Here is a 23,839-nt window from a genome sequence, read left to right on the forward strand (position 1 = left end):
GCCAACGGTTAAACACACTTATTTGCTGGAATTTTGTCGTACAGAAAATGTTGCACAAGAACATATCCTCACTACCTACAGTGTTGATAAAAAACCCCAGTTCTTAGATGACAATGTTATCAACTACACCAACGGTTAAATCACATTTTCTTGTTGTAATTTTGTCCTACAGAAAATGTTGCACAGGAGCATATCCGTCACTACCTCAATGAAAACCCCCAATTCTTAGATGACTATGTTATCACCCGCACCAACAGTTAAATCACATTTTCTTGTTGTAATTTTGTCCTACAGAAGGTGTTGCACAAGAACATATCTGTCACTACTTAGATAATTAAAAATAAGTTTTAGAAGACTATATCAATAATTACACCAACTGTTAAATCACCTTTTCTTGTTGTACTTTTGTCCTACAGAAAATGTTGCACAAGAACATATCCGTCACTACCTAGATGAAAACCCACAATTCTTAGATGACTATGTCATCAATCACGTCAACGCCGAACAGGTAGAGAAATGGCTGAACAGCATCCGCAAGAAACCTTCACCGACAACGAGTGCGGGACGAAGCCCACGGCACCAGACGCCAAGTCTGAAGCGACCAACCTTGCAGAGTACAACGTCCACCGTGGGTATCACTGGACCACTCAACACTAAGTTTGAGGGTACATTTGCAGGTAAGCATTATACAGTAAACAATTCCATTATTCATGCCCTTACCAGGTTTTGTGATTTTTTTAAAGATAAAGTTGGGTTTTGGTCATGCAATTGCGTTGTTAAAGAAACGGTGTGGAATCGATCAGAAAAGGTTGATCATCTAGCATATAAGTATTGCTGTGTACTGCAAGGTTCTGGAATCATCAAAATGTTAAGAAATTTGGCTCAGTCTTGTTTTTAAAAGTTACAAGCACTGTACACAGAAAGATGTATATGGGGCTACATGAACATGTGGCATAAAAATCTGTCTTGATTTTGATATTGTTACATGCCATATTTAGAACATGAAAGCATTTGAAGAGCCATGCTTTTCAGGGAACATTTTTCATCCGATGTTCTTCCACACTTACATAATAACAATGATAACGCTCATTCACCGTATTTCACCTCTTCCCAGAACGCAAAATTCTCTTTAATTATGTGCAAAATGGATTTGCCCCGGTGTATGATTCAGGATTGAGAATGTGACATATTTGTATGTCAGATTTCTTTGTGGCCCGAAACTAAATTTTGTTTCCTCTTGCAATGTTTGATATGTTTTTTTTTTTTTTACAGTTTAATGTGTTGTCTTATTCTAAACATAGTTTATATCAACTATGAAATCAGAAAGATGTAATAACTAACATGCAATCTGTAAAAACATTTCCATTTTTGTACAAATCAATATACCTTATTTAGCAGAAGGTTGCAAACACAATTTTTTTCTAGTGAGTTTTCTATTTTGGAACAGAAATGTTCATATGTTCTGTGACATGATTCATGACTACCCAAATCAATTTAATCATGATGTAAGCGATCGATATCAAAAGGCCATGAATTCTCCGGCTATAAATGTCTCCTATGTGGAAGGTAAAATCAGTAAAATTTAATGAGTAACCTTTTCATGGCCAGGATGGCACAGCAAAAATAGAGGAAAATAACTGTTCAATAACTACTCAACATGCAGACTAAGTAAGGACTGCTCAGCAAAAACTGAGGGAAATGATTTGTCAAATTATTAATTGGACTGCATGTGTATTTTTACATTCTGGTTGGATGTACCGTAATACATTTAAAAAAAATTATAGTCTTTTTAAAATTATCTCCGCAAGGCTTTCTAAAGTAATGAGCCATCACTGTTAATGACTTGCACATTTTAGGGAATGAGATGTGTTATGTAGATTTCAGTTACAGTCAAACATTTCAAAACACATTTTCTTGAGATAAACATCCGCCATACGGGCATCCCTATGCAGCCTCCCAATGGAGCTGATGATACTTGTCATGTTAGTACTCGATGTGTAGATAGAACAATGATATACTTTTGTACTCTGATGTACATGTAGATACATGTTTCAAAGAGAATTTTAAGTTCTGGTAGAGGTCAAAAATTTATAATTTATGACCCTTTTTAATTCTCTTTTCTTATCAGTTGAGAAGAATATCATATAAGTCCCCTGAAAATAGTTGCTTTTCAAATGTCCCCATGCTTATATAAGTACCTTCATGCATCATGTATTTGTGTAGTCCCATATATTTATTTCTACCACACTTCCATTTTCCTTGAATTCATTTGCCAATTCTATTATTTTGATGAATCTAAAAGTAGCATCACATTTTGTGTAGCAATGGAGGCAAATTAAAGGCTACAAGATACTAAGCATAAATGCATGCTTTGTCATCAGGGAGCAGTAATAGTAATTGTACATACAGGGCACTACAGAACATGTGACACAACTTACTGAATGTCAAAAGATCATAATTCAAAACTTGTATGATATTGTAACCCAACCAATTATTTCTCAAGTGTTGAGATGTTTTCAACATTTCAATTTAATGGCAAGCCAAGTCTAATTGCCATTATCGTAATGATGATTAAAACAGTCACAGTAATTAATGCTCACAGAAACCTTGTAAAATGAAATGTATACATGTATATAGAAATAAAATGATCAACTAAATTGGCTGTGTGCAACAGGGCATGACAATACTGCTCTACCATTTCATTTCAATTATGTAGAATATAGAAACACATTGTGTATATGTATGAATACATAAGAACCAATTAAAAGGAGGCAGTATCAAAGCCACAAGTGCACTTAAATGCATTGCTCCAAAGTACAACATTTCTCCCAGTTTAACTAGTCGACTCCCAAATTATCTTAATTCCCATAGGCTTAAGACAGGGACCGCCTGGCTACAGTAGGCTATGGGTTAAAGTATTATTCAAGCAATGATGACAGAAGTGCATGATTTATCAGTTAAATGTCATGTGATATTGGGATTCTTTTCCGAGGCAGTCCTCTGGCAGCTGCCAAAGCTTTACACCAAACAGTGTATCAAGGCATCATCCAACAAATTCAATAGCCGATCGATATGCCATCGCCATGGTAACAGGAATTGTTTACACAGCTTCGACGCACGGTGCGCGGGCCGGCTCCAAACACCTGGTGCTGTATAGCTAACGGGATGTACAAATATAGAATTGTGGAAAGCTAATGCTTTTGAGGATCGCTTACTTGAAACTGTTTGCGATGGGAAAACAGTGTGGGATTGGGGGATGATCCTTTTCATCCTCTTGTTAACATCGTTTGGTTAAAGGTAAAGACCAGTATTGGAAACGCCCCAATTTCAAAAAAATGAAATGGAAGCTCTTATTTACCAATCATGTGAAAGAATATGTTTTGACTAATACATGATGATAACAACTTTGCTGGGAAACCGCCTACTAATTCATATATTTGGTAAGTTTGTTTCTCTCATGGACTGTGAGAGATAAACGCACGTGTGGCGCACGTTTGCGTAGTCCCATATACATCTTTCTGTGTACAGTGCTTGTGACTTTATCAAGACTGGGCCAAATTTATTACAATTTTGATGATTCCAGAACCTTGCAGTACACACCAATACTTATATGCTAGATGATCAACCTTTTCTGATCGATTCCACAAGGTTTCCTTCACAATGCAATCGCATGACCATAACTTGTCTTTATCTTTAACTGCAGATGAATAACAGTGGATCTTATCATAGCAGACAATAATTTAATACTTGTAATAAAGATAGATTCTCCATCACTTTCTTTAATTCTTGTCCTTTTTGATTTATCATTATTGATTTACCAATAGAAGCCATTGGACTAGAACCATTCAGCATATGCATAATGAGAATATGTATGCTCAGAATGTAAACACACACCAGTACTGTAATATGATGCAACGACAGGACCTATACGTACTTGAATGAATACAGGGGGGTGTTTCACACATACTTAGATCGACTTTAAGTTGGACTTAACTATGGCAGGCCGTTCATGCCACTGTTTGCTCTCACCATTAAACTGGCATTGGTCTCTCAAAGGACGTACAAATCATGGTCACAAATCTACAGAATTTACATTTATGGATAATTCACTATTGAAGGAAAATCTAAAGATCATAATGGTGAGAGCAAGCAGTGGCATGAATGGCCTGCTGTAGTTAAGTCCAACTTAAAGTCAACCTTAGTCTTCATGAAACACCCCCCCCCCCCCCCCCCCCCCCCCCCCCCCCTCCCCGTCATTGAATCACATGCAAGACACTGTTCAGAATCATCACAGTGATAAGATATTGACTTGCATATGATCTTGCTTAAAGTCGTGCCCTTGGACTTTTTCCATTATAAAGAAAAAATAAAAGCAAAAAACACATACAATACAAATATTGCAGCATATTCTTGACTGCAATGTAGACCATGACAACTAAAGGGTCAGGCTGAAATATATGCACACTTGGAAATTCAATAGAAAATATGTTGTAATTACTAATATTTTCTAATCAAATGGGTTTCATTAGAGTCATTTTCATGTCATTTAGATACATTCAGTTTTGCTATTTTCTGTTGTTGCAAACTTTGGTCACTAAATGATTCATCACCTTAATTCAAGCATATCTTTTTCTCACTGCAGCATAATCACAAGATTAATACTACCAATGAAGAGTATAATGTAATAAACTTCTTAATTGACACACTAACTAAAAACACTGAAATGATGTGTAAGATGTTTAAAGTAATAAAAACAACGAGTGCCAAACAGAGGCGGATCCCAGATGATACAAGAGCCATCATCACCATATAAAGGAGTTTTTGTTACAGAAACTGTCATTAGGTGAATGTTACACAATATGAGCTTTACCTATGTATGCCTGTACAATGATTTGTGTAATCAGTAAATAGCTATACATTTTAAACTGCTTTCCGTGGGTAGCGCAATTGTGATTTTACTTGCATACGTGTACGTGCCGACAAACATGCATTGTTCATGTACTAGCTTGCAAACAGCATCTGAGACTCGTGTTGAAATGAATAAATCAAATAGGGACTGTTAAAGAGAGAAGCATGACATCACAGAAATACAGAAAGAATTTTCTTTCTGTTAAACCAAAGAAGAAAAAGGCAGAGGAAGGAAAGACGGAGATGATGGGAAGACAGAGAGAGACAGACAGAAATAGAGAGAGAGAGAGACAGAGAAAGAGACAGAGAAAGGGAGAGAGAGACAGACAAAGACAGGCAGACAGAGAGAAAGAGAGAGAAAAAAAAAGAGAGACAGACAGACAGAGAAAGAGAGGGAGAAACAGAAAGAGAGATAGAGACAGACAGAGACAGACAGAGAGACAGAGAGAGAAAGAGAGAGAGAGAGAGAGAGAGAGATGGGGAGGGTGATAATGAGGTTCATTAAGAGTCTTATTTAAAACTCCATTTGCAGCCACATGGTTGAATTGCGTTGAATTGCACAATGTGTACAGCATGTAAATCGTAATGATCAATCATTGTTACATAATCTATTTTGATCATAACAACATATCATATTATTATATATTATATTGACATAAACAGGTAGAGACAGAGAGTGACCAAATGGGACAGAAAAAGGGAGAGAGAGAGAGAGAAAAAAAAGAAGAAGACGGAGACAGATCAACAGAGCAATACATAGGGAAAAGAGGTGACAATGGAATCAGAAAGCAAAACTGAAAAGAAAGAGCTATACGTACATGATTGTGATTTTTAAAGTGGTACTGCACAATTTTCTCCATTAATTACCTGTAATTTCTAATTCCATACATTATATTAATTGCATTTTGTCAATATATTTTTCACTCTCTAATTATTTCATTTCTTTCCTTCCTTGCAGGAGAGTCGATACGAGCCTCACACAGCAATGCAAGGCAGTGGAAGGTAAGTGTATTATCTCTTGGACCCTTTTACTTTTTCTATTTTTTTTTTACTACACTCTCTGTGGTATTTTATCTATTGTTTTTGCATTTAATTTCATTAATTGTCCATATGATGTAAATACAATGACATCATTACATTCACAATTCAATGTGTGTAGTACTACTGAATAGACCTATATGTATTATTATGACTATTGTAGACCGTTTTAGATTATGAAAATGATTTAATCTTTGTAAACAATTGTTGTAATGTCATATATATCAAATCAAAATTAGGACAATTCATTGATTATTGACTGCACAAAGCTAGCTGCATTCGCATAAGTTAAAAGACACGTCTGCATTAGCACCTATGCATGGTAAGTGCGAATTTCATGCCATTTTAGTTTGTAATGAGAATTAACATTTTTTCCTCTATCAGAATAATGCCCTTGTTAAATATGTGTCAGATATATGAACGTCACTAGAATACCCATGGAATACCTAAATTGTATGACTGATATGATAGGCTGAAGATATTCCAAAAAAGCTTGTGGTTTATAAAAATATGTATGATGTCACTACAAGTTCCTTACTTTCGTGCCATATATTACCATTTGAATTCTTTTAATCTTATTTGTCGGTTAGAAGTAAAGTTGTAGAATTTCTGTGATCGAAGCTTGTAGCACTTAAAGGCTGGTGATTGTCTTAAACATTTCAAGGATATGTCTATTCCACTTCATCAGATAGCAGGAAACAAATCTAATAAGACAGTTACTGGTTTCAAGATATAGGCCTGGCAAATTTGAGGTTAGAGAAAGTCATTTAAGGCTCAAAAATGCAATTTAGCAAGGGACATTACCGGTAGGCATGTGCCGTGTGGATTAAAAGAGTCTGATTTATTGCACTTAGTGCTTGGGCAATTCCGCAAAATAGTCCTTTCCCTGGTGGCCGATTACCAAATTGGTCAAAAATAAGTCACACGAGGTGAGGAGAGAATATAATGTGTGAAATCTTCTGGAATCGGGCATGGTGCGACTGATGCAAACAATAGGGGCATTTACATCGCAAGCAAAAACCATGGATTCTTGTCACGTTTAGGAGTTTCATTGGAAGTTGCTAGGCAACGACCCATAAACACAACAGAGTAACTCGATTAAAAGAACCCGCCTCTGGACTGTGGTTTCTTTAAACTCCTGCCAAAACTGCCGGGTCTTTTTGCAATGAAATGCTCGCTTTGAAATGCCATTGAATTAGTTTTTGCTCATGTGACCCCTCTCACTTTTGAACCCGGCATCGCATGCAGAGCAGCAACATGTCTCAAATGCATAGAATTTACAAAAGTAACTAAAAAAAAGAACAAACTAAAAATAATTCTGGGTTTTTTCAACTAGTGTGAATAGGATTTTACACAAAATCATGATCTTTCGACCTGGGTTTTCTACGGTGTAAATGAGCCTAATATCTCCTTTCCATAAGCACTGTCATGTATCAGGATGGTGAGGTCAACAAGCAGGAGAAAGATGAAGGGTAAAATATTACCATGGTAACCAGTAAATGGAAAGGATAGCATCTCAACGTCACTAGGGGTATATATCTTCCCCTGGGGGTAGTGTGTGGCAAACTCGCCCGGGCTTAAAAGGCATTTTCGGTAAATTCTTCTCTCCTTTTATCTTCTCTTGTTCTTTAAAATCTCTGACACTCCCGGCTTTCTCTCCTCCTCTCCCTTTCTGTCTCTCTCTCTCTCTCTCTATTTCTCTCTTATTCCTTCTTTCGTACACACCTCACACCCTCACTTTTCTGTCTCTGCTCAACTGTTTCTCTGCCTCTCTATCTCTAACTTACCCTTTTTTCATATCTCCCATCTTCTCTCTTTCTCTCTCTCCTTCTCTGGCTTGCTCTCTAGCCCTCTCTCTCTCTCTCTCTCTGACTCTCCCCTGGCAATCTGTTTTTTTTTTCTCTCTGTCTCTCTAGGTCCATGCTCTCTCTTTCTCATTCTTTTTTTTTCTTTCCTACTCTCACTCCCTCCATCTGTGACCCCCTCTCTCTCTCTCTCTCTCTCTCTCTCTCTCTCTCTCTCTCTCTAATGTGATCCTTGCCATCATTCGTTAGGGTATCAAGAGACACGCGATGGTAATGGCATGGCTTCATAATCAAGTTGGACTCCCATTTTCAGATGATTTCCTTCAATTTGTGGATAATAATTCTTTTTGAAAAATAAAAAAACTTTGGAGCTGAGGTATGGCACTAAAAGACCTTGAGAAACGTCAAGAACATGCTTAAGTGCTTAAGCATGTTATTGTCCTTGGAGAAAAAGAAATCATATTCCTGATGAGAAACGTGCATGTATTGCTGTAAAGAAATTTCATAAAAAGCTATTAGGTGTTTGCTGTACTGTACACATTCATGCGTTTTTAAATTTTTTTTAAATCAAAAAAATTTCATTAAGAATTGATGATCATAAAATGCAATTCTGTGTGCCTGACAGAAAGGCTTGGACACATTTTGGTTGAGTTCATTGCTATCATTTTTTTTAAATAAAAGCTATGATGGAGTTATTTAATAAAGAAACACCCCTATCTTAAATGCATGTATATAAACTAAATAGGCATTCATTCATGTACATAAGTGAGTGGATGAAGAAATAAAACAACAACCAGATGTCTCTTTAATAAGCCATTTCTTTATTTTGGTCAATCTTACAGAGACAGATCTAAACACATTGAATAGAATGTTTGAATTTGAATTTGAATGTGAATTTATTAACAACAACACATCACAATAATGACAGTACATATGAACAATCATACAATGCAAAAAAATAACACTGATGCATGTACATGTATATATAACATAAGAGTAGTGTCGATTGAACAGTAATGGTTTAAATACGATATTTAGACATACATCTGCATACTATTACGTAAATATGTGTATTACTATATTTAGGTGAAGTTGTTAATGGGAACTAGAAGTTAGCACAAGTGCTAGTCGAGCCTAGTTCCAATCTTTGGCAAGATTTTTTTCTGTTAATTTGTTTATACATATGAATGTAAAACTTGTTTGTTTTGTATTTACATATATACAACAAAATAATACAGTATCATGTAACTTTTGTACATACTAAAATGAAAAAAAGAAAAAGAAAATAGTTTAAGTGTTCAGGCATTATAATGAAAGAAGACAAATCTTTGAACAAATAAAATCATCAAAGTGTTCATAAAAATGAAAAGGGTGTATTAATGAAAATAATATCATACAGATGTGCGTACATGCACAAATCCTTTAAAAGCAGCTATAATAGTATAGAAATCAGTCTATCCATGCATTAAGCATATAGAAATGAGAGAATTCAATCGTTAATGGGTTAATTCTATCGTAACTATGACAGACGCTAATTAATCCACCATACCAGATATTAATTATTTAACACTTTGATTGCTCGTTTGCCAGACATGCAATTGTGCACAAAACAATTGTGCACAAAACAATAGGCACCAATCGATGAAAGGATTGCTTTTTGCAACACAATGGCTTTGCAAAATGACAGATTTCTGGTCTTGACTATCTCCATGGTAACCATTTTAACACCTGTATAGATTAATCTTGAAATGGAAACAGTTTAATAATCTTGACACCTTTGATATACCTATCCCACAAAAAACACAATGGGGCATAGGACGTTGTTAGTGTGTGGCATATATACAGTAACGAGTTCAGCATGTACTGAAAAGCATGAAAGATACAAATTATGTACAAAACTAAAGGTACTAAATGTAAAACTTGTTATTATTTTAATATGTTGATTCTTTGAAAACGGAAAGTAAAGTTTAATTTAAAGTTCAAGTTCAATGCGTCGTGGACCATTCCTCACATATAATAATATGGAGGAGGGGGGGGGGGGGGTAAAAGTTCTTTGGTGCATGCACTCAAGCATAAACTGTTTTCCTTGTTTGAAAATAGGGGAACCAATTAGGAGCAGGGCTGGATATGAATGGTCAACTGACAACAAAATAATCAACATCAAATTTAGTAATGAAAAGAAATGCCTCCAATAAATAATTTTCTTGTCCAGTTCCGTTTATTCCACCCACCTGGGTAGGTTTTCATAGGGATTTATTTAATTTTTCACCACAGTCTCCAGAAATGTGCATAGAAATAGTTTAATATTGGAAGTTTTAAAAGGTGAGAAAAAAAACTGGCATTCAAATATTCAAACAAAGATGAGAAATCAGCATTTGTCAAAAGACCTAGTTTTTCTGGGTACTGGTACATTTCTGTTTTGCTTCAAATGTACTTTTGGCACTTTAAAAAAAATTCTCAAGCCAAAATGTAATGTTTGCTTTAAAATTTTTGATTTCTATACAAGATTGAATTGACTTGGAAACATTTGTTTCCCCTTCTGTACCTGTTCCAATTGCTATAGTATATGGTACATTAGCACTTACAAAAGCACTTCATTATCGCCCGCAAGAAGTGTGGGGGTGGGGCAGAAAGAAATGTCATTAAAGATCACTATTTGTTTTATAGATAGTATTTGGGAATGACCTATAACTTGTTGACAAATTTACAGCAACTCTCAGTCTCACACTGTTATTTGCATATATATAATGCGGGTAATCACGGGATGATCAACATTATGTAATTAGGAAAGTTTAAATTAACCATCTCACTCTCTCACTCTCTCTCTCTCTCTCTCGTTCTTTCTCTTCATTTAAGCAAAAGGATGAGGCATTACACCACATAATACGTGCAATTCATGTGTCCCCTTTGTCTCTCTTTCTCTCTCTCTCTCTCTCTCTCTCTCTCTATTGCTTTATTAAAGGTACTATGTCCCATTTGCAGGCCAAAAAAATGAAAAGGTTAAAGGTAAAGACCAGTATTGAAAATGCCCCAATTTCAAAAAATGAAATGGAAGCTCTTATTACCAATCATATAAAAAAATATGTTTTGACTAATACATGATGATAAAAATGTTGCCGGGAAACCGCCTACTAATTGATATATTTGGTAAATTAGTTTATCTATTGGTATGTGAGTGATAAACGCACGTGTCGCGCATGTGTGCGTAGTCCCATATACATCTGTATGTGTACAGTGCTTGTAACTTTACGAAGACTGGGCCAAATTTCTTATCATTTTGATGATTCCAGAGCCTTGCAGTACACACCAATACTCATATGCTAGATGATCAACCTTTTCTGATCGATTCCACAACGTTTCTTTCACAATGCAATCGCATGACCATAACTGGTCTTTATCTTTAAACTCCAACAGCTATTGAAAGATAATACTAATTTAGAACTTCCCTCAAAATGAAAGGGCTTGAAAATGTCTTCAAGTGGGAAAATAATGACCATTAGTTGATTTTCAGACCCTAGTACCAAATGGTTGTGCGTTTTGTGCCTCGCAAAGATTCTATCAGTTTAATGTTGGCCATTACAAGAATACACCCTTTCACGGTTGAGGCCGCCATTTTAATTTGTGAGTAAACATCGCGTCATCAATGTTTTCGGATACGCATGCATTGTTGCGTCACTGCCTGGTGTGTGTGCTCACATGATATTGACATGGGCGCCATTTAAAATTACGAGTAAACAACTTTGTTTACTCGTAATTTGATGTCAGCGTATGCACATTCTTGTAACCGTGAAAGGGGGTATTGGGTTATTGATGTAGACAAATGCTCATGGACCCTTTACAGCTCATTTTATGTATGTTACATGTATTACCAAAGAAAAAAAAGAAAAAGAAGTCAGTCAGTCACTCAATAGTGTTTGACAGTGAAGTCTAGAAAGTAAACAGGTTTCCTTGCATAATTTAAATACTAGGACACTGCTAACGTTTAAATTTCACAGACAGGAAATACGTGACATGTTCATAATTTGTGCAAAGTTCTACAGAATTTAATGTTGGCTGCAAATGGAACATATAACCTTTCATGTAACAGAAAGGGGCATTTCATCTAATGCAATTCATTTGTCTCCTTTCTCCTACCCTCTCTCTCTCTCTCTCTCTCTCTCTCTCTCTCTTTCTTTCTCACTCTCCCCTTTCTATCACTCTGACTCATTAATTTTTAATTTCTGGACGTATGGTTCTCGTCACGTTGCTCATCAATTTACTGTTAACAAATTTCCTGTATGACCTCAATCTTAACATGTACATTCATGAGTACAGAGGTGTCGAAGATCATATGGCCTTCATTACGCACATATGCTATGTAGCCGTGGGCTGACCTAATTCTATAATGTGTTTTAATAAAGCGCCTTTCTACTCGTGATGGAGGTGTTTGCATGTAGAGATGTACCAGGAGAGAGAGGGAGGGAGGGAGGGAGAGAGAGAGAGAAAGAGAGAGAGAGAAAGAGAGAGAAAGAGAAAGAGAGATAGAAAGAGAGAGAGAGAGAGAGAGAGAGAGAGAGAAAGATAATGAGAATGAGAAAGAGGGAGTGTGCGAAGGGGGGGGGGGGGGGTAGAGAGGAGAGGGGATTGGAGGGAAAGAGACAGAGACAGGTAGACAAAGAGAGACGGAAAGATAGGGAGGGAAACCGACAGAGACATATAGATATACAGAAATAGAAATGTATTACTTTAAAGACAGATACAAAATGAATGGAGAGAGGGATGTATCTAGTAAAACTAGAAGATTTTGTGAGAAAAGTAAAACAGAAAGAAGGGAGGAAGAAAGAAAGGGAGCGACAGAGGATAATACTTATCATAAATCTGGATTTATCTAGTTCTTCCTACAAAATTCGTCTTACAGCGCTTTACAAATATTATCATTACCCTGATCATCGGATTCACTCCTGCCTTTTTCAGAGCCACCACAATCCCAAGAAAGAATCGCCAAGTAATAAACACAAAGCATGATAATAAGGGGTAATATAATTGGGTTAGAAGGTAGAGAGAAAGCAAGAAAATAATTAAATAGAGAGGGGATTGACATAGTAAAAGTATTACATTTATTAGATTTTCATACTTATCTGTATCCATTCCATGGTATGCTCAAGCAACAGCATATCGTCCCTATTTTCACGAGGTGACGGTAGTGAATGAAAATCACATACAATTTACATGCGGATTTTCCTCACTACCGTCACTTCGTGAAAACAGTTACGATATTATCAAAACTTGGCTGCCCTAGTTTTTAGTTAGATCTAGAGCTGCCATTTGAGATGCTAAGTAAAAGGATTTCAATATTTCTTCTTGTATCAGTATCTCAATTAATGCCCCTGGGTTGAAACGGTACCAACATTGTATCACACATATATACCGCATCTCTTGCATGTTTATTGTTCCATGTCATCTTAACTCCACAATTCATAAGCTAACTTCAAATTAAGAAGAAATACATTTTTCATTGTCCAAAGGTATTTGAAGGCTTTGAATTTATGAGTGAGAAAAGTTCCGCCTTTGTACATACAAAGTGTGATTAAAATCTTCTGGTATTTGTATAATGGTAAATTATATTACTATATGCATTATGTCATATTATTACAAAAAGAAAAAAAAGAGTGTTTCTGATGGATATAATTTTACTTCTGTTTTGCTTTAAACACTGCATTGTAAATTGATTTATACAGTATATGGGTGGTATTCTCGAAAGCGGCCTAAGTTAAACCTGGCCTAAGTTAAACCGTGGTTTAGTTAGGCCAGGCTTAACTTAGGCCGCTGACCTAAGTCATTTTCATTTCTCGAAAGGTGGCCTAACTGATCCATGGTTTAAACCTGGCCTAACTTAGTCCATGGATTATTCACCATGGTTACGGTTTCTGCACATGCTCAGTACCGAAGCTGCGACGTCACAATGCACTAAGACAATGGATGCGCGCAGTGTGGAGAGGATGCATCACCTCGATAACTTGAGCAATATGACGTCACAATGCACTAAGACAATGGCTAAGACAATAGATGCGCGCAGTGTGGAGAGGATGCATCACTTTGACAACTTGAGCAATATGACGTCCAGGGGCGGCGGAGCGACTTCCAAAGCGGGGGGCAGCACCAACAAAAAGGGCACTTGCTGGAATTGTATCATTGTTAAAAGGGAAATTATCAGAGGTGAAAAGGGTCACATATCACACCTGAAAAGGGGCATTGAACATATTTTAAAAGGGGCACTTATGAGAATGAAAAAGAGGCACTTAAAAAAAAAGGAAATGTGCATTTGTTGTTAATAGGGGCACCTCTCAAATTTAAATAGGGCAATTATCAGAGGTGAAGGGGCACTTCTTAAAAGTGAAAAAGGGGCACTTATTGCAAAGGAAAATGGAAACTTGTCAAAGGAAAAGGGGCGCGTGTCAAAATTAAAGGGGCACTTATCAGAGGTGAAAAGGGGAAGGGTCACTTTTCCTATGGAAAAAGGGGCATTTGAAAAAGGGGGCACTGTACCCCCCCCCAACTCTTTCTCCCTATCTCCATCTCTCTCTCTCTCCATCTCTCTCTCTCTCACACACACTATCTCACATCATTGTTTATTTCTCTCACCATTAAATTGTTCTTTCTCATTTGGTTCCCTTTCTCTTTTACTCTATCTCTCTCTCTATCTCCCTCTCTGTTCTCTCACTGTTCTATTTCAAGACTTTTCCATGTATAATTCAATGAACCCAACAGTATGCACACTTAAAATCAAAAGATATGAAAAGAATATTGTATATAACATATCAACAATTATGTTCAATTTATTTATTTTTCTTAAAAAGAGAAAAGATTGTAATTCACAATGAATACGATTATAAAATTGAAGGTCAAATATTAAGCTCCAATAGCCTCATAATCTGCTACTTGAAACTATTAGAATTAAATGTTATGTATTTGTTACATTACTTTTTCCCATTTTTTTAAAACAAAGCATAGTCTACTTTTGAGCCATGTTTCATGACTTGCACTATATTATAAAACACATCATGAAACATGATTTCTTAAATGATTCTAAATCACAATTTTTCCAGTGAAACAATGAACATCTGATGTACATAAAAACATCCTTATGAGTGATGGTTGCTTTGTGGTTCACATACACAACAAGGACATATCAGGCTTTTTATCAATGGTTGCTTGTTTGTTACCATAGCTTCATGTTATGAGGATTATAATACAAAGGTTTTGATCCCCATGCAGTCACAGTTACAGCAGATGGAGTCTGGTTCATTGAAGAGGCTAAGTAGAACTTCATAGTCCTTGCAAGTATGTCTGTTGAATGAAAAGAGAAAAGAATGAAAGGAAGCACATTGAAACCTATTTCTGTTAAACATTAAAAAGGTCTTGCATGTACATTGTGGTAAAAGTGGAGTGCATATTAATCAATTACATGAAAGTATTGATGGAAAAATGTGAATGAACAAATGCCATCCTTGAAGTACCTGGGCATACAAACAACAACTTATTCGTACAGCCTACCTGTCAGATATTCAGCAGCTCAGTAGTTCTCCTTCCTCTCTCTGAATTTGTCTCAGTTATCAGGGAATTTGAATTCATTTATTTTACTGAAGAAAAACATCATCCTGAAACAAAAATAAAAAGGTTTATACCTCATTAAAATATCAAAGATCTACTCCATTGATAATTGGTCTTAGTTATAGTGTCAATCATATTCTAACTTTAAAAAAAAACTTAAGGCGCCTTTCATGTAGGCAGTGACTAGGCACCCCCTCCCCACTCAGTTACTAGTAATCATTGATTTACAGAATGACTACCGGTTTCTCTTTTAAAGTCAAGAACAAACATACACATTCTTGCAGTACTATCTCATAAATATGCTTGCACCAAGTTGTACTTGCCATGTCATGGCCTAAGAAAGCCCTAAGTAGTTAAAGTCTATAGCCAAGTTAGTTCGTTCCCTAAAATCAAGTCTAGAGGTCTACATCTTACTTAGATAACCAGCCGACAGTTGGCCTAACCTAGATGTAAACGCAGCCTGGAATGGAGATTTTACAAGGCCCTAATCGTTAGAGCCCAACTTTTCCAATTTGGTTCAATCTAGCATTAGACCAAAGATTGTCTTTGTTTATGTTATCTCCCAAAATGAGCTTCGTGAAAGGGAAAAAGTAAAATGAAAATTTACTGCACTATACTGTACTGCAGTTTGTAGGTCTCTAAGTCTTATATGGTCCATAATTGTTAGTGGTAGGTTTGAATTTTCTTCTGACCCAAATTTGAAAGTAATTAATCAACTGTTGATTATTTGTGTCTTATTTTCAGATAGTTCCGCCCAGAAGTCTAGGCCAAGCTGTCACTGTCAGGAGTGACTGGTAGCCATGGCAATCGAGCTGAAAATATTAGCTCATGTCGATTTCAAATGAATAAAAGTTTGAGTGTAGATTGCACCTACATTCATCAGACAAAACAATTTTAAATCACTTCATAATGTACCTGTAGACACATCTGCAGATTCATAAAATCAGCAGATCTGTTTAATAAAAATTGTATAAACATGATTTAGTTTACAAAATTTAGGCGTAATTACAGCTTTACTCACCAGCAGACTTTCCAAGAAAAATGGAGTATCTTTTTTTCCTGTTCAGGAAATAACTGGTGTTTGGCCAACTGGCTTGGAGACGCCTATGTGGGTGCAATCAATAGCACCGACCATATTAACGCCAGGGAAATGGCAGTAATTATACAATTCATGTTGGGTCTGCACTCTGCAGGACTGCCTCTCTTGTTGAAGGAATTGAGAAGTATTGCTCCCATCTCCTGGCAATGGCTATTGAGATGGACTTCACAAGGCGGGACACCGTAGCTTGGGAGAGGCCTTCTTTTTTCATCCCCATGCATCAATTGAAAAGAACCTGAAATAGCAGAAAATCAAGATGAAAAATATGTTGATATTTGATAAGATATTATAATTTCTCTTTCTCTGTAGCTTACTAATAGTATTATTAGACTAAACTACTGTAACATTATCAACAAATGTATGTCAAAAAAAGGAAGCTTCTGTCCATTTCCTTTCAATTTCTATTAGACCTGTCTAGACTAGACTCTTATTGATGAAATTTAGATCTAGGTCTAGTAATATTGTTTTTAAAAAATGATTTACTTGGGGGGGGGGGGGGGGTGGTTCTGAAAATCATAATCGTCCTGTAGAAAATTATTCACCAACAGCCACAACTACTAGCACTGCAGCTCAGGCAGAGGTGATACCAGACCGAAATTTCTGTCTCTTCGTTCGTTAGCCTCTGATTTGGGTAGGGTCGGCTCCTGAAAGAGAGGAGCCGATGTTATGTCTAAAAACAGGTTCATTGAAACTAACATGCAATTGAAATTAACATGCCACTTAGAAATGCACTGCAGCTGTTAAGGCACAGTTCATTGTTATTCATATTATTAGATGCATACACACAAAGAATGTATGCAAGGTCCTCTGTTCACTACATTATACATGTAAAAGCACATGGATATTGAGTCTGGATTAAACTACCAAAGCAACCACACGTGTTTCTGAAGGCTCCATTTTGTTTGTCTCTATACTTGCATTTATTTAGCTTAATAGTTATTACTTTCCAACCCACAACACAACAGCCGACACTACCCAAATCAGAGGCTAACGAACGAAAGAGACTGTATGCTAGTCCACTTTTAGGCAACAGCGTCTCAAAAATCCACTATAAAAGTAGTTTCTACGTCTAGCAATGATAGTTTTAAGGTGGTGTTAAGGTGGTATATGCGTACGAAAGTACAATAGTGCCAAGAAAAAATTATCCGGTAAGAAATTGCTCAATCTCAGGAAACGAAAATGTTAACCGACAATTATTTGCACGTATGGGACTGGTCTGCGAACACCATGAAACTTTACCAAGTTTCCCCAAAATGTATTCAGTTAAAAGCATTTTAGATTATCACCAGTACAGCAACATGAAAGTAACACAAATACTTTATTAGCTGGTGTAACTTTCATGAGCGCTTATCCGTACAAAAGAGTGTAAATTGTTATCAAATATAGAAATTCAAATGCAAAACTTACCGTTCACTCTCCGCGGACACTCGATTTCACTAAAACGTGACGTCACGCGAAGTTAGGCCGAACTATGACGTATTTAAACCTGCCCTCTGAGCGGCCTAAAGTTAGGCCGAACTATGACGTATTTAAGCCTGGCTTATCTTTAGGCCACCTTCGAGAATAGCAAAAAAGATAGTCCATGGTTTAAACCAGGTTTAGGCCACTGATTTAACTTAGGCCGCTTTCGAGAATACCACCCTATATGTTTACAAACAGAATATTAATTTCTTACTTTACATTTTAAATTGATTTATATGATATATATCTTTCCAAACAGAATATTGATTTGTTACATTACATTATAAATTAATTTATATGTTTATAAACAGAATATTGATGTACATCAATGAAGTTTAATAAATACAATACATTACAAATTACAATACATGTATATACTGCTAACATGTAGATTGAATAAAAAAGATTTTATTTGCCTTCCCAACAAAAATTGTCATATTATTAGCATTTGATGGTTCCATCATGTATTGGAATATAATAAGTTAGTCTTTAGTTGAAGCCTTATAAATGTAGATGTTTGTACGCTTACTTTATGAATTCATATTCTTACACGATGTACATCATTGTTGCTATCAGCAATGCATCAAATTGCATCTTCAAAATTGAAAAGAACTGTATAACCTTTAGAGAGATTAATCCTTGTAGAGCTCCATTGTGAGTAAACTCAGTCAGCGGAATTTTTATATTGACTGAAATGGTCTGAGACACTAATGTGTATTTACAGGCACTCTACAGTAACCCATTTCAAACTTGCCGTGATTAAATGGTTCGGATATGCTGGATGGAATTTGGGAGAGAAGGGTGGAAAACGGAGAGTGGCAGGGAGGGAGGGAGGGAAGCTTGGAGAGAAAAAGATGAGAGAGGAGGGATGGAGGGAGGGAGCGAGAATACAGGAGGGGAGATGGCTGAGTAAAAGAGAAAGAAGAGAAGTGTGTGTGTGTGTGTGTGTGTGTGTGTGAGAGAGAGAGAGAGAGAGAGAGAAAGGAAGAAAGTTAAAGATAGAGAGAGATGTGGGGAGCAACAGTATATCTAAATATAGATGGAGGGAGGGAAGGATGAAGAGAAATAACATTAGAGAGGAGGGGTGGAGGGAGGGAGCAGGAATACAGGAGGGAGTGAATGAAAAAAGAGAAGTGAGAGAGAGAGAGAGAGAGAGAGAGAGATGAAGAGGGGAAGAAGAAAGTTAGAGAGAGAGGTGGGGAGCAACAGTATATATCTAAAGGAGGGAGCAGGCTGGACTGACAAGAGCAGAAAGGGAAAACGAATTCTTCCAGAAATACAGATTGAGTAAAGTGCTGTTCATATAAAGGGTAGCAGTGTAGTGGGGAGAGTGGAATATGATAACATAGAAAAAGGACTAAAAGTAAATATGTTTATGTAAATCATTACTCAAATATTGCTTTGAAAATTGAAGTAAATATTTTCATCATTATACATTTAATGCTATCATTCATGAGGAACAACATATTAAATTCCATGCTGTTTGCAAATGCATTAGCTTTCAATTGTAATCCTTTCCAAAAAATATTCCCCCTGCATACAGTATCACACCCCAACTAATCTTGTTATAATTTTTTTTGGAAGGATGGATGGGGGGGGGGGGATCAGATATTGGCAGGATGGGAATCAGTGCCTGTTTCCATAGCAACTGTGTCTATGGCAGGTGGCTGAAGGTGATTGATACTACGATCGTCTCTCATCTCAACCACCTTGGGTGACCGTTCGTGATCGCTGCCTTCCTCTTGTATCCCACTCACTCTTACGCATGTAACTAATATCAGCGTCACAACAACTTACAACTTATGTTCTCTGTTTCTTTGTTAGTCTGGCTGTTTTTTCTAACTCGAATATTGTATAATTTTAATAATAATAATTACCGTACTGTTTTTTAGTCATTTTTTTTAAGCAGTAAAGCACTTCACCAGTTTAATACAACAGACCAAAGCGCTTATGGTATTATTATTACCCCGATTGCTGGATTCAATTTCTATACTGTACAAGGCATGCACATTCTCCATTCCCTGGGGAGCATTCCAGCTAGTTGCCTGTTTACGATGACAATGATGTTGCTTTTCAAGTTCAAATTTCCATGTCTCTATGTCATTCAATATTTCATGCAGATCCCCCCCCCCACTCCGCCCCTCCTCCTCTGATAACAACATCCCCTTACATACAATTTCTTGATGTTTCTGAAAAAGGGGTCGGACCACTGAAGATTTGATAAAGGGAAGGGAGTACATAATAATAATAATAATAATAATCTTTTAAAGTCCACTCCAAATTTTATAAAACCGAAAATGGAAATTCTTTTTGCCCAATTGATCGTGAGCCCGGCAGCCACTGAGCAGCGCCAGATCGATGTTGCTTTATCCACAAGGTAGCAGCAACTCCCGTCTTTTAACGTCTTTTGGTATGACGCGGCCGGGGTTCGACTCCACGACCTCACGGTTGTGAGGCAGATGCTCTACTGACTGAGCCAACACACCGGTATCTATGTACTTATCTATTCACCCATTTTCAACCCCATATGTTTCACGCAATAATTCTATGAAGTACAATGGATACATGTAAATTTAAATCATTCTACATCAACTCTGGCATGAGTAATCTCAGGCTTTGGTATTTTTTATTTGTAAGCTTGGTTGGTTTAAACATCCTACAGTGGCACTGCAAGGGTTTGTAAATCACTTATAATAATTGGAACTCACAATCTAGATTTGGATTCAAATAAATCATTCTTGCCTCTCTATTGTCAAAATGCTATTATCGTCATGACTATACCAGTACATTTCTTTTATATCATGCATAGTTTTCAACTTTCCCCTCCTTGGCAGTCGATCTGTCCTTTGCTCGATGAAACTGTTTATTTTTCTCATCAATTTATCCCTTGAATCTACTCATTTCTACATCAGCTCTATCACGGCTTCATACTTTCCATAACAGATCACTACTGCTCCTTCATTTGGCAATCTAGGTTTCCCTAATGACATACCGCTTCACAAATATTATCTATCTGGATTACTCTGCAGCAAATCTTATCTTGATCGATCTGATATATTTGCAGCTCTCATTTAATAATATAGCCAAAATGTACATCACTGATATATCTTCTCTCTTCTCTTTGCAAATCTAGCTCCTCTTTCTCGGGGAAATTGCATCTTTTCTTTTTTCTTAAATCTCATTATCCTAAATTGATTGAATCTTTCAGTAGCATTCACAAGTGGTACTCCTCTATTGAGTTGGAGTGAGATGTGTCTCATATCGATCCCATACTCATCAATCGTGGTTCTATTTCGTCCATTCATCAATACAAGGGTTTGACCTCATCTATATTCTAGTATCTGTGTAAACTCCAAGATGGTGTTCGTGAACGAGGATGAAAATGAGGGATAAACTATATTCAACGCACACACACAAAAATTGAAAGATTAATTCCTGCTTGGGTCAGAAAAAAAACATCAGCTCTTTATCTCTGACTGCTATATCTCTTTTTCCCTCTCCCTCCCTCTCTCTCTCTCCCATCTGCCTCTTGTATACTCCCTATTTCTTCCCTTTCATCAAGTTTGTATATCTTTTGTTAATTTTGCTCATAGTGTTGTCTGTTGAAACCCAGAAGGATGTTAATTCATATATTTTTACCCCCTCCCCCCACTTCCTCTCAACAGACAATTTTTTTTGTTTTATTTGTTTTTTTATATTTTTTTATTTCCCATATTCATTTTGGAACTATAATCTGAGCTAATGTGTATGTAATCATCAAAAAGGTGTTTGTGAACGAGGATGAAAATACTATTCATCCCACAAAAAATTGAAGAGTTAGTTCTTGCATGGGTTAGGAAAATATGTGCTTTTTGTCTCCGATATAATACATCTCATTCACTCCCCCTGCTGTTTGTGGGTTTTGATATTTCTCCCTTTTATTAATTTTGCTTAATGTTGTACTATTTATACCCAATGTTTACATTCTGATTTTGTTCTCTTAACCAAAGAGATATGAGCCGCCCACTTGACAATTACAATGTATGTTGCTCCTGTCATCATTTAAATAATCTGAAAATGAAGGGCGTGCAGTAAAATGATTGGAAACTTGTATTCATCAGTTGAGTTAAAACAAATAAAGCATTAATTTGAAAGATAGCCAGGAAGTTACCCTTCAGATGTGGACACAGATATCATTAGGTTGAGCAACAAGGAAATGTATTAGATAAGAACAAGTTTTTTTATTAAATTATAGCATAGAAGTTTGGTTGAATCATAGCATTGAGTTTTTTTGTTGAATAGTGCAGATAAAGAAATTGTTGGTTTGAATGATAGCAAAACTAGCAACTACTTGTAACTACTTGCGCCCTCTATATAACAAACAATGCCTAATCGGTGACCATTGGTCCCCCATGATCCTCTTTTTCTTATGTTAACTGAGAGCTGAGTTGATGAGATAACCACCTGTCCAGTGACCTTGCAGGGCGGTCTAATCCCTCCTGTAAACTACGGCAGATAAGCTTTAAATAAAAGGTTTGAATTAATGATTTGACGATAATAGCAAACTACAATTTTTCCCGATCTAGAGCATAAGTGTTGTGGTCTAGTGGATAAGTCACCCGACTGCAGATCACAAGGTACGGGTTTCAAGTCCTGCTGTGGCACTAATGTCCTTTGGCAAGATGTTAATCTACATTTGTCACTCTCCACCCAGGTGTAAATGGGTACCTGATGTGCTTGAGTGCTGGTTATTTTGGCAGCTCGGCTATAACCAGGGTAATATGGCAACGCGCGATGAGCGTCAGAGCCTGGCGGATACCGGCTATATATAAATATCCATATTATTATAAGGAAATAACATTTCTAACCTTTAGACAGACCGTGGCAATTAACGTAGACAGGCTTCACTGTATTTTAAAAATAACATTGATTCACACTGAACGTATGTCATCCTTGGAAACCTCATACGTCAAATCCTGAAATAAAGGACTACACTTTCATGTGATTCTGGTCCCTAGAGCTCCTGCATGTTGTCCAATTATTTACCTCAAGCACTCGCTGTCCTTCAGATATAGAGCAATTAGATTTTACAGCGCAGATGTTGCCAAAATTATATTTATTTCAAATACAAGAAGTTTTCAAAAGGCAGTTTCAAAAGTAAAGTCCTAATGGCTGTTTCGCAGCTCAGTGAAAATATGAAAGCATGCTGTTCATTTGGTAAGGTTTCTACCTCATTGAGTGATATTAACACTATTTTACAAACCTTTGCGGATCTTCATTTTTGAACGTGAGATTCATTAGAATGCAAAGGAAAAGGAAAGGAGCCAGATTAATCTTCTCAAGCAAAGGATGTTTTGAGCATTAAAGAGACCAAAAAGGTGTAGATCGCATACCAAAAAAATCATCTAAGAATTGCAGTGAATTGGCATTGTTGCCAGCATCAAATATTACCCAGGAATCCACATTTAAAAAAGGTTGAATACCATTTCTGTCAGAGCCGTGTGTCTACCTAATTATAATTTGTGGGCTTGCTATATCGTCGCTGTTTTCACGAAGTGACGGTAGTGAAAAAAAATTGCATTCACTTTGCGTGACGATTTTCCTCACTACCGTCACTTCGTGAAAACAGGGACGATATGTATTTGTGTTTCATCCAAGAAGTAACACTAGTGCCCCCCTCCCCAACCCCCACACTCCCTCCACCCCATAATACCAGTGCCCTAGCTGTCAGTGCCCGGACTTGTACCATGCCAACAAATGTAGACATGTATACATCAAGATAATCATAGTATGTACAATTTCTATCAGTTTATGATGAAGAAGTCATTCAAATTTTCTAAAATCTCTTTAGATGGAATATAATTTTCCACCCTACTTCTATTTCCGCTATCTCTTTCGACTTGAGCTCTAGCTGTAACCCCAAATTCCTAATCCTTTACAAGGACCCATATGTAGGTAA

At 36.7% G+C, this 23,839-nt stretch overlaps 1 protein-coding gene across 1 annotated transcript in view; it reads left to right on the top strand.

The window, feature by feature from the left end:
- Positions 1 to 23,839, top strand: part of LOC592747 (probable 3',5'-cyclic phosphodiesterase pde-5) — a 98,861-nt gene that overhangs the window by 14,912 nt on the left and 60,110 nt on the right. The window contains exons 4-5 of the mRNA XM_030982796.1: positions 417 to 677; positions 5,867 to 5,910. Coding sequence (XP_030838656.1) covers positions 417 to 677; positions 5,867 to 5,910 — 305 coding nt within the window. The remainder of the gene's footprint in view (positions 1 to 416; positions 678 to 5,866; positions 5,911 to 23,839) is intronic.

This window comes from Strongylocentrotus purpuratus, unplaced genomic scaffold (genome assembly GCF_000002235.5).
Source record: "Strongylocentrotus purpuratus isolate Spur 01 unplaced genomic scaffold, Spur_5.0 spur5_scaffold_13, whole genome shotgun sequence".
NCBI classification, from domain to species: domain Eukaryota; kingdom Metazoa; phylum Echinodermata; class Echinoidea; order Camarodonta; family Strongylocentrotidae; genus Strongylocentrotus; species Strongylocentrotus purpuratus.